The sequence below is a fragment of the Erpetoichthys calabaricus genome, chromosome 1 (assembly GCF_900747795.2).
Source record: "Erpetoichthys calabaricus chromosome 1, fErpCal1.3, whole genome shotgun sequence".
Classification (NCBI taxonomy): domain Eukaryota; kingdom Metazoa; phylum Chordata; class Cladistia; order Polypteriformes; family Polypteridae; genus Erpetoichthys; species Erpetoichthys calabaricus.
Genome location: NC_041394.2, coordinates 239,474,109 through 239,491,036, shown reverse-complemented (window position 1 = coordinate 239,491,036; position 16,928 = coordinate 239,474,109). Strand labels below are relative to the sequence as shown.

The window sequence follows — 16,928 nt, the reverse complement described above, 5'->3', positions numbered from 1 at the left end:
TATACTCTTTCTTGTAGGGCTTTGCTAGCTATTCCCTGTGCTTTGTTAGTTAAACCAACTACAATGTGTGCAAATAATATGTACATTTATTTTATTATTAACAAATGTAGGATGCTCATATAATGCTTTGACTTGGTTGTATGAACATGTCATTTTTATATTTTCATATACAGAATAAGGGCCAAGATTGTTGATCCTTACAATAAAATTGTTGCTCGGACTTCCCAGCTAGCAAGGCTCCAGGTATGTAAACTTGCCTACTTGTTCCTTTTTAATCTTTTTGTATATCATAGAAATCACTTATTTTACCATTTCAATTGCATCATGCTTTAAAATATATCATTTTGTATTTGTTTAACTGTCCTTTGCTTTTTTAATGTTTAACTTTATTGAACTTGGAGTCACATTACAATAAGTAATACACAGTTCAAACAAAAATATAATCTGTTCAGCGTTAATGAAAGTTGACAACATATAGGGGTGTGTGAAGTGGTTTGCTTATCTTGTTCCAATAACTAACAAAAAATACCAATGGTGTATGGTTATGCCTGCATTGTCTGGCAGGAGGGGTGCTGTTTTTGGTGTAGGTTAAGATTCTATTGACCATTTTTTTAAATGCAGTTTAAGTACAAACTATAGCCTATAAATAACAAATAAATAAAATACCCCAAGTTGTAACTGCTTATCAAAATTTATTGTAACAAAAGCATAATGAAACATATTAAGTAACCTTAGGTATTTACATGTGAGTGGTGAAACTGCTAAAGAAGCAAAGTGCATAAATGGAGGAGGATTATTATGTTTTAATTATGTTCACAAATTGCTAGTGCAGTACTTCATAATATACAGTAACACAGTATTTCTAAAGTAATGCAGTAACTCGAATTCTCCTTATCGTTTCTCCGTGTCATTTTGTTAGAAATCGAAACAGAGAAATTTTGTTTGTCTTTAAAATAATATCTATCTTCAGTATCACCCCTTTTTATTATTCATAACTGTCACTAATGGGATAGTTTCTTTTTTTCCCCCAAAGGAAGTTTTTCCAAAAATGCTGTTTGACTAAGGCCAGTATCTGGCCACTTTTTGGTTAAAAAAAGATTATCCTGTGAAATCAATTTTGGAGCTTTGGTCCATCCAGGAACCATCAATGATGGCAATGGGTTTTTGTAGTGTTTGTACATCTTTATACTCTTGCTCGTTTTTGGAATTGATGTTTTTGTCACTACTCCTTCATTACTTTTCTCCAATGCAGAGTGATGCAATTCATTGAATTGTGCTATCTAAGAAAAAAAGCCAGTAAGTCAGATTTTGCATAAATAAGGGGAGCGTCACCATGGTTAAGGTTGAAAATGCACAAGCACAAACCAACTGTGTTTACATCAGAGAGAACATTTAACACCACACCCTTACACAATTCAGAGTGCAATATAAATGAAAAGTACACTGCTAAAAAAAAATAAAGGGAATACTTAATTATTATAGTCTAACATCAAGTCAATTAAGCTTCAGGGATATCAATCTATCCAGTTAGGAAACATAAGCGATTGTGAATCAACTTCACCTGCCAAATTTGGTGCAAATGAAAGTGACGAAAAGTGCACTGGAAAGGTAACAGAAAGACAACCCCCAAAAAGAGAAGGGTTTTGAAGGTGGTGGCCATGGACAATTGATCTCTTCTTATTCTTTCTGACTGGTTCTTCTCTAGTTTTGAATGCTGAAGCAGGCAGAAGGATATGCTAAAGCTGTCAGTTGTGGGCATTTTTATCTTCGTCCTGTGCTTTTTTGCATTTGTTCAGTTCCATTGATATTTTTGTTTTTGCTGCTAAAATAAACTCGAGGTGCTGCCACTTCGAACTGCTGTCGTCATTTTGCGAACCTTGCATTTTACATTAGTTTGTTCCACATCCGATCTTTTATATCCAGACCAAGTACAAACAACTGAATTAAAGTTACACCTTTCCTTTACAAGAACTCCATCATTGCGTTAATATGTTTTGACTGTATACGCAAGATTATTGTGGTCTGTAGGGGTGGTCACACAACCCCATGCTCCAATCCAGAAATCCAAAATAATAAAACAAAACAAAGGCTTTAATAACAAAACCTTAATAACTAAAACAAGGGAATAGTAAAGTGCAGAAAAAACAGAAAACAATAAACATCTCCACCCTCAGGACCTACCTAAGCAATAGTAACCCCTGGCTACTCTGTTCAACATTTCTCCTGCTCACCTTCCACTACTTGAGTTCTCATTTTGACCAGCTAAACCCTTGTCACCAGCTGCTTCCTAACTTTAAGCTCTCTGACCAAAGGAAGCAAGGTCCTTTTATATTGTGCCCTAACTACCTTCCAGGTACCCTGCTGTAAGCACTCGGATATCATCATCAGTCTCTGGTTTCATACGGGCAAAACTCCATAGCGGCAACAGAGGTCCTTGCATGTTTGCCCCACTACCAAGGTGTACTGTAGAGGGACAGATTGGCAGTCCTCCCCAGTATGCTTGCGAGGCTATAACACATCACCCTCTAGTGGTCTGGGGAACCTCACACCCTGCAATAGAGCTTGTATTATAACCTATGGCATCTTGAATGATTTCCTTTTGTGATAGTAGCATCATCTGCTGATCCATAAGAGTATCGTTACCCAGAACTTTACAGCAGCTAATCAAACTAGGATGATTGGCAGTCTGATATGTTTTCTTTCCATTGGTATATTCATAAGTTTGATCAACTGCTAATCTATACAAAGCTCTTCTTAAAAAAATAAATAAATAAATAAAATAAAAATATATGATGTTAAACAATTTAATGGAAAAAAATTGCCCAGCCTTCTATCAATATAGTGTGCAGCCCAGTGGTAACGCTGCTGCCTTGCAGTAAGGAGATCATGAGTTTGCATCCCAGGTCCTGCCTTCATGGAGTGCTTTGAGTATTGAGAAAAGTGCTATATAAATGTAAAGCATTTATTTTTATTAAAGGTTTTCATGATCTAAAGAAGACCGGAATGTGTAATTATCACGCACTACAGCAGAGAATAGTATCTATGTCGGTTACATATGTTAAGCAAGTAATGTACAGCCAGATTGCTATTAAGCTAGCAATAGTTATTGATGACTGGATCACAAAGCTTTTCATTCAAGTTAAGTCAGGTATAATTAGCATGTAATGTATGTAAATGTATATACAATATGTATTTGCAAGTATTATATATACTAATGCTAACCAAGCAGATGCAGTTCTGTTACCTTTGTTTTCAAATTGATGTAAATAAGACAAACATTATGCTAAGATAACATTTTTTCTGTCATGTACATGCAAAGTTTTAAAACATAAACTTGCCTCCTGTTCTCTCATATAAAAAAAAATTGCTTACTAATTTTTGGAACAGCATAAGTATTGTATTGTTGAACAACTTTAGTGTTCATACTCACAAAGGCACTATGTTATTTTTTATTTCCCTTGAATATATCGTTTCTGTGTCTTGCTTAACTTGCATCTGAATAAAAATTTTATAATGAGGTGTGAGGTGGAAAAAAGGACAGTGCGCAGAATTGAGGGTTTGCTATTCCTTTGGGTATACAAACTTTTCCAAAAGTTGGGCTATTCCCATGCCTTCACACTTCACACTAGGGGTTTTCTGAGGGATTATTGTGGATTACAGGATGGTTTGAGTTACTTATAAAGCAATGCCGAATTTGAATGAGAGTATTTTCCCCAAAAATGTATACAGTATATAATAAATGAATATGATAATTGTAATAATGAGTGTTCTTTGGTGATGCTTTTATCTTTATGAAAACACAAATTTGTGTGATTTGAGAAAAATCTTTGTTGGCTAGTCTTAAAGGGTTTAATTGCCACTCGCGAGCTGTATTGGGATACATAATGATTATCTGAGACTACAAAAGCATTATATTTGTAAGATTTAGGAGAACGTTGTTAGTAAAAATTTAGTCAATTTGAGAATATCTGTGATGTACTGGCTAAAAAGGAATATTGTTTTAAATATGGACAGAGAAGTTTCAGTGGATCTGAGAAGGAATGATCCTTAATAACATGTAAAATTATGACAGCAGTTTTATTTATTGCAGTCGCAGCCATCAATTTCCTATTTAAATTGATACACAATTAAAATATCTTGCCATTATCAGCTTAAGAGGGCCCTTGTTACTGATTAATGCATAATTTTCAGTGCATGCACCATAATTATTTTAGTTTCAAAATAGTTTCCATAAGCGCCATAATAGAGTTTCAGAGTCCAAAAATATACTGCAGAAGCTATGAAGGACATTGATTAGTATAAATCATAATTGTCAGTCTTTGGGTCTTCTAACTAGGGGTGGGCGGTATGACCAAAATTCTATATCACGGTATTTTTCTAAATTATCCCGGTTTCACGGTATTCAACGGTATTTTTTTCCTCATGCATGAGTGGATGTTAACCACATTTTCCACTGCAATTACTGGCTAAGAATAACCTATTCCACTGTCAAGAGTATTGTACATTGTACAAAAAAAAAACATTTTAATGTGCACACAAGTATTAATACAGTTTTGCATTGCCCCATAAAGTGATAGTTTTCAAGGGGGTGGCACTAATGGAGAAGGTATCACATTGCATGACAGATGCAGTCAAAATATAGAACCTTTTTATTGAACAAATTTTGCAAAAACAAACTATAATTTTGACAGCATATTTTCAACCATACAAAGAGGCATTTAGACTTAGTAAAATATCCAGAAGTGCTTGTCAAAAATTGTATTGCACCGAATATGTCTTAGAAAAGGAATAAATAGTAAATATTTTTTGTAAACCAACTACACTTTCTGTTAATGTTAACAATCCACTGACACGTTAAAGTGACTTTTTAAACAACTTTATCATCATTAAACTGCATAATATTTAAACTAATAAATAATAACAATAAAATAAATAATAGTATTATTACTGATAGTTGCACTATTACTTCAAGACTTCAAGCCCTGGTGCATTACACAGTATTCACCAAATTAAAATAAAATACAACAAGTGCAACTTGGTGATGACATCTTTACCAGCTGAACCATCATTTAGGCAAACTGCATTAATATGGACCTTGCTTCAAGCTAAGCTATACTGGGAAGAAAAAAACAAACTATATGTCGAGATTAAAGTCGACATTTCCACTTTATTCTCGCCGTTTATGTTGAGATTAAAGTCGACATTTCCACTTTATTCTCATAGTTTACTTCATAATTAAAGTAGAATGTCGTAAAGTAAACTTCTTCCTAAAATCAACGTTTAATCAATTACTTAATTTACCCCGTCATAAATTAATGCAGCACATTAAATGCTTTGTGTTACGTTTCCCGACCCAGTGGTTAATCACTACGCTTCTTAAACTGACTTCCTCCGCACTAAGAGAAGACAGCGATCACCATACAGAATCCATTCACTTCATGATATTCCTGCTTTCTGAAAATTTAGAATGCTAAGAAAAATACTTGATATCATTTTCATGATGAAATGCATTAAAGCAGGTATTACACATGCACGGTAGTGAGGCGGTAGTGCTGCTCCCTGGCAGTAAGGGGTCCCCAGGTGTATGTTCAGTGTAGAGAACTTTATGGCAGGTGTGACGAGGCTCCAAAAAACTGGATGTATGAATAGCTATCGCACAGGTTTAACTTAAATATTGTATAAATGTTGGGTTTGTGATCTGTTGGTCGGAGACACGAACACAGAATTCAATGCATGTTCTTCTGAGCGGGCTATCTTTATTGTATGCATGCTGTCTCTATCTGACGTAGGCTACCAAAACCCCAGTTCCTATCCTTCCTTTTTCTTTCACCACATAACCACATAACCAATCACCACACGATAAACGTCTTTGTGAAATTAAAACTAGTTATAAACTTAGCCCACGGAGTGTTCAGAACTTTAAAAATATCTTCATTATACATGTTTAATTATGCCATTCATTCAGAGTTGCGCCCATCTCTGAACGAATCACTTAACACAAAGCATTTAATGTGCTATATAACTTATGACGGGGTTTGAGAAAATCTAGTAAATTAAATATTCATTTTATGATGAAGTTTAGTTTACGATGTTCTACTTTAATGACAAATTACGAGAATAAAGTCAAAAGAATATATTCTCGTCATAAGCGTCAAGATTAAAGTGGAAATGTCGAGAATAAAGTCAAAATGTCGTCACACTATTACACAGTACCCAGGTACATTACACTGTATTGAAAACAAATAAAACAAGTATAACTTGGCTTGCAGTATTATCCAGTAGTATAGAAACAGTATTTACACATCTGACCTTTTAAAACTAAAGCATCTCCAGGCGACAGACGTGACTGCTTTTTTTTGGCTCTCTGTCCATTTTCACCGCGCGGCATACCTATGCTACCACCCACTATTTGGTGGTGTAGCAGTGAAAAAGAGCCCTAGTGCAACAAATCTGTGTTTAGCGGTGTAGCAGTGAAAAAGGTCCCCACTTGAACAGTTTCCCGCTGCGCCACGTTCCGAACGTTGTTTAGGCAATTTAAACCGGTGTTGCGGTATAAGAAAAATCCATATCATAAAAAAAATAAAAAACGGTTTTCGGTATGAACCGGTATACCGCCCAGCACTACTTCTAACTATAGGTATGATCAGTCTTGGTCAACCCAATCTTATTCAACCGAAATTGATCTTTAATTTTTGAATAGGCCTCCTGCAAAAATGAAGTACAGTGGTGTGAAAAACTATTTGCCCCCTTCCTGATTTCTTATTCTTTTGCATGTTTGTCACACAAAATGTTTCTGATCATCAAACACATTTAACCATTAGTCAAATATAACACAAGTAAACACAAAATGCAGTTTGTAAATGGTGGTTTTTATTATTTAGGAAGAAAAAAAAATCCAAACCTACATGGCCCTGTGTGAAAAAGTAATTGCCCCCTGAACCTAATAACTGGTTGGGCCACCCTTAGCAGCAATAACTGCAATCAAGCGTTTGCGATAACTCGCAATGAGTCTATTACAGCGCTCTGGAGGAATTTTGGCCCACTCATCTTTGCAAAATTGTTGTAATTCAGCTTTATTTGAGGGTTTTCTAGCATGAACTGCCTTTTTAAGGTCATGCCATAGCATCTCAATTGGATTCAGGTCAGGACTTTGACTAGGCCACTCCAAAGTCTTCATTTTGTTTTTCTTCAGCCATTCAGAGGTGGATTTGCTGGTGTGTTTTGGGTCATTGTCCTGTTGCAGCACCCAAGATCGCTTCAGCTTGAGTTGACGAACAGATGGCCGGACATTCTCCTTCAGGATTTTTTGGTAGACAGTAGAATTCATGGTTCCATCTATCACAGCAAGTCTTCCAGGTCCTGAAGCAGCAAAACAACCCCAGACCATCACACTACCACCACCATATTTTACTGTTGGTATGATGTTCTTTTTCTGAAATGCTGTGTTCCTTTTACGCCAGATGTAACGGGACATTTGCCTTCCAAAAAGTTCAACTTTTGACTCATCAGTCCACAAGGTATTTTCCCAAAAGTCTTGGCAATCATTGAGATGTTTCTTAGCAAAATTGAGACGAGCCCTAATGTTCTTTTTGCTTAACAGTGGTTTGCGTCTTGGAAATCTGCCATGCAGGCCGTTTTTGCCCAGTCTCTTTCTTATGGTGGAGTCGTGAACACTGACCTTAATTGAGGCAAGTGAGGCCTGCAGTTCTTTAGACGTTGTCCTGGGGTCTTTTGTGACCTCTCGGATGAGTCGTCTCTGCGCTCTTGGGGTAATTTTGGTCGGCCGGCCACTCCTGGGAAGGTTCACCACTGTTCCATGTTTTTGCCATTTGTGGATAATGGCTCTCACTGTGGTTCGCTGGAGTCCCAAAGCTTTAGAAATGGCTTTATAACCTTTACCAGACTGATAGATCTCAATTACTTCTGTTCTCATTTGTTCCTGAATTTCTTTGGATCTTGGCATGATGTCTAGCTTTTGAGGTGCTTTTGGTCTACTTCTCTGTGTCAGGCAGCTCCTATTTCAGTGATTTCTTGATTGAAACAGGTGTGGCAGTAATCAGGCCTGGGGGTGGCTACGGAAATTGAACTCAGGTGTGATACACCACAGTTAGGTTATTTTTTAACAAGGGGGCAATTACTTTTTCACACAGGGCCATGTAGGTTTGGATTGTTTTTCTCCCTAAATAATAAACACCACCATTTACAAACTGCATTTTGTGTTTACTTGTGTTATATTTGACTAATGGTTAAATGTGTTTGATGATCAGAAACATTTTGTGTGACAAACATGCAAAAGAATAAGAAATCAGGAAGGGGGCAAATAGTTTTTCACACCACTGTATATAACTTAAAGTTCTTTCACACTACGCAGTTTTCCAGTAATTTTCATTCACAGTTGTGGTGTGTTACTGAGATGTCACCTCTTGTAGTGTGACAGTCCCAGCATCTCAGTCCAACAAGTCTGTGACTTGCCCGGTGAGCTGATAACCAATGAGTGCTCACTCTGAAGTAACATGCATACAGTGCAGGCACAAGAGGTAAAGAACTTGAGCATTTTGGGCTGTGTAAATAGAAGAGAGGCTTGTCTGTGTGATGTCTTGTGTTCATTGTACCATGACAGAGTGGAGAAAGAGGGGAAAAAAGAGTGGAGATTGTAGCTGAACTCACAATACCCATAATGCCTTTGTCCAGCTCCAGTGCTATCACACATCAGAATATGACCAACTTGCGATTATTGAGAAATCTGAAACTATACTGGAAAGTTGTCACTGAGTTATTTTATTTTGTAATCCTTTTTTATTTCCAGTTGTGTTTTCTGAAGTCTTCTAACTACAGTTACTGAATTTGATATTCCTTCTGACTAGGGAGCTATGATGTGAAGGCACTTTTCCCCAAAATTGATAATATGGCACAGTTTCACACTCACGTACACCTCCCGACTCCTGCGCATTGCCACCTATGCCAGCTGAAATGCACCTCCTCAGCTAGCAACAAAAGTTGCAAAAAAAAATGCAGTTCTTAAAATTATACTACACTTCCCCGTCTTGGAGCTTCCAAACCCATGGCTGCAAGTACAGTTAGGTCCATAAATTTTTGGACAGAGACAACTTTTTTCTAATTTTGTTTCTGTACATTACCATAATGAATTTTAAATGAAACAACTCAGATGCAGTTGAAGTGCAGACTTTCAGCTTTAATTCAGTGGGGTGAACAAAATGATTGCATAAAAATGTGAGGCAACTAAAGCATTTTTTGAACACAATCCCTTCATTTCAGGGGCTCAAAAGTAATTGGACAAATTAAATAACTGGAAATAAAATGTTCATTTGTAATACTTGGTTGAAAACCCTTTGCTGGCAATGACAGCCTGAAGTCTTGAACTCATGGACATCACCAGATGCTGGGTTTCCTCCTTTTTAATGCTCTGCCAGGGCTTTACTGCAGCGGCTTTTAGTTGCTGTTTGTTTGTGGGCCTTTCTGTCTGAAGTTTAGTCTTCAACAAGTGAAATGCATGCTCAATTGGGTTCAGATCAGGTGACAGACTTGGCCATTCAAGAATTTTCCACTTCTTTGCTTTAATAAACTCCTGGGTTGCTTTGGCTGTATGTTTTGGGTCATTGTCCATCTGTATCATGAAACGCCGCCCAATCAATTTGACTGCATTTAGCTGGATTTGAGCAGACAGTATGTCTCTGAACACCTCAGAATTCATTCGGCTGCTTCTGTCATGTGTCACATCATCAATAAACACTAGTGTCCCAGTGCCACTGGCAGCCATGCACGCCCAAGCCATCACACTGCCTCCACCGTGTTTTACAGATGATGTGGTGTGCTTTGGATAATGAGCTGTTCCATGCCTTCTCCATACTTTTTTCTTGCCATCATTCTGGTAGAGGTTGATCTTGGTTTCATCTGTCCAAAGAATGTTTTTCCAGAACTGTGCTGGCTTTTTTAGATGTTCTTTAGCAAAGTCCAATCTAGCCTTTCTATTCTTGAGGCTTATGAGTGGCTTACACCTTGCAGTGCACCCTCTATTTACTTTCATGCAGTCTTCTCTTTATGGTAGACTTGGATATCGATATGCCACCCCCTGGAGAGTGTTGTTCACTTGGTTGGCTGTTGTGAAGGGGTTTCTCTTCACCATGGAAATGATTCTGCGATCATCCACCACTGTTGTCTTCCGTGGACATCCAGCTTTCTTTCTCAGGATGTACCAAACTGTAGCAATTTCTCGCATGGGTTTTTTCTGTTTTCACAGCTTAAGGATGGCTTCTTTCACCTGCATGGAGAGCTCCTTTGACCGCGTGTTGTCTGTTAACAGCAAAATCTTCCACATACAAGCACCACACCTCAAATCAACTCCAGGCCTTTTATCTGCTTAATTGATAATGACATGACGACGGACTTGCCCACACCTGCCCATGAAATAGTCTTTGAGTCAATTATCCAATTACTTTTGAGCCCCTGAAATGAAGGGATTGTGTTAAAAAATGCTTTAGTTGCCTCACATGTTTTTTAGAGTAAAATCAAAAGGCCTGTAGGTGGCACCCTAGGAGTATGTACAATGTGTGAATTGGCTAAAGCATGACTGCTTTTAAAAGAGAATGTTTTGTCCTTGATTACTGCTAAAGGAAAATGTACTTTTAAGTAATTATTTTGTTTTGTTCCTTCAAAAAAAATGCTTATCTATATAGAGTGAGTTTGAAAGATATTCTAGCCCAGCGTTTTTGTTTCTAAACCTTTAAAATAATATTATTTTCACAAACATATTAATTATTTAAGGATTATTATTATCCCAATTTCAATTGCTGCAATATTTTTAATATGATTGCTAAACATGAATTTCTTGTTTTAATATTTTTTTGGTTAAATTCTGACAGTTAAATTATTAGGTTATTTCTGATAAAACCAAACACTGGTTAAAATCTGCTCTGTCTAAACTCGTACTTAGACTGGCATGACTGTTGGTGTGTGCAATTTCTCAGATGGGTTTTTTCTGTTTTCGCAGCTTAAGGATGGCTTCTTTCACCTGCTTGGAGAGCTCCTTTGACCGCATGTTGTCTGTTCACAGCAAAATCTTCCACATGCAAGCACCACACCTCAAATCAACTCCAGGCCTTTTATCTGCTTAATTGATAATGACATAACGACGGACTTGCCCACACCTGCCCATGAAATAGCCTTTGAGTGTTAAAAAAGTGCTTTAGTTGCCTCAAATTTTTATGCAATCGTTTTGTTCACCCCACTGAATTAAAGCTGAAAGTCTGCCCTTCAACTGCATCTGAGTGGTTTCATTTAAAATTCATTGTGGTAATGTACAGAACCAAAATTAGAAAAAAGTTGTCTCTGTCCAAATATTTATGGACCTAACTGTAAGTGCTTCCGGAAGAATCAGACGAGCAGTGTCTGACACAACTCCCCGAGGGCCCTTCAAGGAGAGACGCCCATACAGCTATCGCAAAATCCTCCCAAGACACGTCACCCTGTGGCCCATGACATTGGCCAACACCCCTTCATGTGCACCTGAAAGGTTGCAGATATGTACCATTTCTCTAATCTTTTTAATACTGAGGACTAACAGGGCACAGTTAATTGTATTCAGCAGGACACCTCCAGGTGAAACCATATACTGTCCTGCAAAAAGCTGGTGAGGCCAAATACCAATACCAGTTTACTGTTGTGCATGGAGGGGTGTACTTACTTTTTCACATGATTGAATGTGATTTGTAGAGAGAATTTCACAAGCTGTATGTAATCCCATATGCCATTCTTTGGATGGTTTGATTGTAACTCCCATGGTGTGGCTTAAATGCAAATTTTTGCCATTGGCCATTTGAGTCTAAAGTTGTGCATTGATTTGATCAGGACAAGACAGGCAAGGTTAAATAAAGTGATTGGAGGGGAGAGAGAAAGAGGTGTGAGTGGTTCTAGTATAGAAGATGAGGGTAAGTGGATAAACAACTCCACATAGTGGGCAAGGTTCAATCCCTACCTGTACAGGTTGGCTCAAAAAGATTATAGTTTTTTTTTTTTTTTATTGTTTACTTGTATTCTTTGTTTTCATCCATTTGTTCATTCTAATATATTGTTTTGTGATAAACACTACAATTCTATATACTTTGGACTTCTGTATCATTATGGGTAAGAGGGTGAACAAGAAAGTTCCTCCTCCCGTTTATAACATACCAATATTTTCTGAACCTATTTAGTTCAATTTACATTGTAGGTAGCCAGGACTTGTTATAACAACATTAGGCAAAAGGCATGAACCAAGTTTGGAAGGGATGCCAGTCCATAGCAGGATATATCACAGTGTAAAATTAATCTAACTCATACTGTGGCACTTTAGTGATACATATTTGCCTAATATGCCCATCTTTGAAATTTAGGAGGAAAATTTTCTTGGACTTGAGGAGATGGTGGAAACTCCACATAGGCAGTGGCAATGATAGGACTGTATTTGATCAAGTGTTTTCATTTTGCTTATTCTTGCAAGTTATCAATGAATATTTCAGTCAAAATTAAATAAACAAATATACAAATAAATAAAAAGTATTGCGAAATGTGACAACAAATAAAGAAAAAGAGCATGAAATGTGAGGATAAATAAATAAATGTATCATTGAATATGTTTTTTTCTTGCGTAAGTATTCATTTTTGTCTGTAATGCTAGAGTGTTGTACTGTGTTAGCCATTATGAATGTAGTGAGAAATTAAGCAAAATGACACCTATTATTGGCTAACTAGAAAGATTACAATATGCAAGCTTTCGAGGCAACTCGGGCCCCTTCTTCAGACAGCAAATGAAATCCTTTGGCCACTACCAGAGCTCAAGTCGAGACCATACCAGAGGGCTGGGATATAGATTGACTGGTAAATCAAGTACTTCGTCCAAGGACTTGTTTCCTGCTTTGACACTACAATTTAATAAAGTTCTTGCAGAATTGTGACTGTGTCACTAATTTGTTGCTGACTCTTATATTCACCTCTACCTGCTTCTACACAGTACACATCTGGCTTTCATGAGACTCATTTTCAAGAACCGCATTTTCCTGTACCCAGAACAATAAAACTGCATCCACACTTCTGCTCAAAAATTGGGACTGAATGTACACAGTAACCATCTTAAATGATTTTGCAACTGCCTAAGTAAAGGATTAAAAGTAAGAATGTGCTGTTTATTCTAAAGGATGGTGAAAGACTGCATTTCTTGCAGGAAAAAAATTGCAGTATTACACTATATTTGCCAATTAAATTGGAGGCATGTGTATCTCTTGTGTAAAATTTTCTAATAAAAAAGTATGAATAAAATAATAATTAGTTCCTTATGCTATGATGAAATAAATGATCATTGGTACACATTTAGAAATTTTGTGAAGTAGTCTGGGAAACTTTGTAATAAAGGCAAAATGCTTTCTTTCTAGGTGGCTTGTGATATGCTGAGAAGAATAATCCGTATATTGTATCTCAGCAAGAGACTTCAGGGACAATTACAAGGAGGCAGCCGAGAAATCACCAAAGCCGCACAGAGTCTTAATGAGCTTGGTAAGAATTTTAATATTTGTACATTAAATGGTTTTAAATATATTTATCTGTTATGAGTAGATTCAGAAAAAAACAGTTGTGCATTTGATCTCACTGTAATTATGTCTGTGTTGTTTACAAGCATCTTTTAGATGTGTTTGTGGAAGATGACTTAATAATAGATCTGACCTATTGACGCACAAATACTTTGGATTCTTTGTTTTAGTCTTGCTTCATATAGTTCTTTGTGAAATCCAGGAAAGTTTGTTACACTTCAGTGTTTGTGGTGGTGCACAACATGTGGTCTTTTTTATATATGAATACATTTGTTTTTAGAGTAAAATCAAAAGGCCTGTAGGTGGCACCCTAGGAGTATGTACAATGTGTGAATTGGCTAAAGCATGATTGCTTTTAAAAGAGAATGTTTTGTCCTTGATTACTGCTAAAGGAAAATGTACTTTAAGTAATTATTTTGTTTTGTTCCTTCAAAAAAAATGCTCATCTATATAGAGTGAGTTTGAAAGATATTCAATCCAGCGTGTTTGTTTCTGAACCTTTAAAATAATATTATTTTCACAAACTTATTAATTATTTAAGGTTTATTATCACAATTTCAATTGCTGCAATATTTTTAATGTGATTGCTAAACATGAATTTCTTGTTTTAATATTTTTTTGGTTTAATTCTGACAGTTAAATTATTAGGTTATTTCTGATAAAACCAAACACTGGTTAAAATCTGTTCTGTCTAAACACGTACTTAGACTGGCATGGCTGTTGGTGTGTGCATGAGTACAGTATGCCTTCTAATGGAATATTGCATCATTAAGGTTAGTTCTTGCTTTAGGAAATTGATGGGTAGATGGACTGAGGATTGTTTTTGCATCATTGATTATTTCTGGGAGCAACATGTGCTGCTGTTGGTCTTATTGGCTTCTAGTTTCTGTTGTGTCAAATGGAAGCTGCATTGAGCTGTTCTTGGGTTGACATAGTTTATTGTACAAGTGTTTAGAATTAAGTAATCACACTGCTTATCTCTTGAATGACAGCCAATGTTCCTACTATTTAACAGACTTAGTCTTTTATATTGTCTTTTCATGAAATTGTTTAATCAACTAATTTGGAATGATCTGTTTATAATTTGTGCCACTCAGGACAGGGCACAAATGATTGGTGCCTTTATGGTGCCTAGTAGTTGAATGGTTGGAAAAGATTTACTTTATCCAAGGTACTTTGGAAGATTAACGAAAAGTATAGTTGTTTACTTATGTTTTGGTGCACAAACAATTAAAATGATTACTTAAGATTACAGAGTGACTCAGAGGTGTGAATTGAACAGTCAGCCTTGGATTTGTTAGAGTCCAGCTCCGTAACCACTACACTACACTTCATGTGCAATTTGTTTAGTTTGCTCAGTATGGCTATTTTTATTGGTTATATGACTTCAAGACAGGACAATGGGCATGACGCATCATTTTTTGTAATATCAGAATTGTTGTCCAGTTTCTTGGGTTATCAGTTTATTTACATTATACAGCCTCCAGGAGGTTGAAAAGGAAAAGTTGAACTTTATGCACAGTGCTTTTAACTATTTTTGTTTTTGTTGTATGGTTCTGCCTTTAAAATGTAACCTTAAATGTTTTTCTTCAAACTTGTCAATTACTGTAATTCAACAAACATATGCCTAAAGCAAAGGTTACTCTTTTTTTAACAGTAGTCAACTTTTAGAGGCTATGTGTTATTATTTACCAAAGGTAAATTTCACTATAGGTGTTAGGTTCCCTGCAATGGTAAATTCATACATGTACAAGCTGACAGGTTTAATTTAATTAACAACATTTCAGTCATGAGCAGTATCTGCTGTTGTAAAAAGTTGTTCTCTTTAACTCTTTATTTCTATTGGCTTTATTTAGAAAATATAATGAGTGGCATTTCTGTTAAGAGGGAAGTTTATTTAATATATTATATTTAGTTTTTCTTCACTTCAACGTGAGCAACATAAGATACCTGACTGATTAACATACATTCTGTCCTAAGCACAGTTTTCTCCTGGGGTTTGCATAATGCTAGGGTGAGAAAGAAATAAGTGGGAGAAATATTGTGAAGTCACTTCACGTGGCACAGATCATCCGTCCCCTGCAGCTAATAACACATACTGTATGCTACTCTCACATGTCCCCTTCAGTAAGGAGCTCATGTTATCCTTCATATTCAATTTTGAAAGTAATGCTTCATTCAGAAAGCTGAAGATGCATGAAGTAGGATGAGAGCATATTAATTGGCTTTCTAAACATTTGAATACAACAAAAAATGCTTACAAATAAAATGATCTTTGTACCTACATATGTGAAAAAGTGTCCACCCTAGATAATGTGAATAAAAGCAAATTTGTGTCATTTTTAAAAGTGTTTAGACTTGGGGGAAAAAAAAAAAAATATATATAAAAGCTTCATAGAAATTAATGTGCAGTAGATGGAGGAGCAGTATCGCAATTTGAATCCAAAAGGTAATTTGATTAATCTTTGCGTATTTAACCTAATACAATTGCTGGATGTACAAGTTTCATGTTTGCAATGCTCCTATTGTGAACCCAATGAGAATGACTTGCCCAAACTATTTTGTTTTTCTGTTCAAGAAATTTTTCAATTGCAGCTTTTCGTTCCTGTCTCTTTCTTAATTAATAACCAAATACTGCTGCTAATGAAACGTATTTCTGTTGCTTAAACTTTCTTTTTAAGATTAAAACCGTTAAACAGTTTCTGTTTTCCTTAACCAGCTGACAAGAAATAACGAGATGCAAAGTTAACCAACAGTCAACCAGATAACTTGATACCATTTGTATTCATGTGTCCGTCATACTCCATTTTTTGATAAAATATCTGAAAAGTAAAAAGTGATGGTCACAGAATAAATGTTGGTCTAAAAAATTTGGATGGTGTTCTCAGAAAGAAGAAAATCAAGAATGAGAGCACTAAAAAAGTCATACATTTAAATAAACTGTTTCAGTTGTCTTCAAATTAAGAAAATGATTGGAGTGAAGATGGCTGCCTTTCAGGGACAGAGATTAAAACCACAGTGTTAATAGACAGTTTTAAAAAGTAAGTCAGTTAAACTCAAAGCAAAATAAGCCCATTCCATCAGCAATACTAATTGATTACTAACTGGGAAAGTGACTGGAACAAAAACCTACAGCCATTGTGATCATTTGGTATCTGAGTTTGACATTCCTATAAAATATGAAGATTCTCATTTTCCCTTTTACTTGTCTTGACATTTTTGTATAAATGCAAGATGACAGTCAGAGGTCCAAAATGTAAAACATATGCAAACATTGGGTTCATTTCACACCCGTTTAATCAATATTGAACAGTACTAATTATAACTAAATAAGGTCTTGCTTAATCT

The 16,928-nt window shown here is 36.1% G+C and overlaps 1 protein-coding gene across 1 annotated transcript in view; it reads left to right on the top strand.

Annotated features, from left to right (window-relative positions):
* cog5 (component of oligomeric golgi complex 5) overlaps positions 1–16,928 on the top strand; it is a 507,949-nt gene that overhangs the window by 29,187 nt on the left and 461,834 nt on the right. The window contains exons 5-6 of the mRNA XM_028812938.2: positions 174–243; positions 13,425–13,545. Of these exons, the coding sequence (XP_028668771.1) occupies positions 174–243; positions 13,425–13,545 (191 nt within the window). The remainder of the gene's footprint in view (positions 1–173; positions 244–13,424; positions 13,546–16,928) is intronic.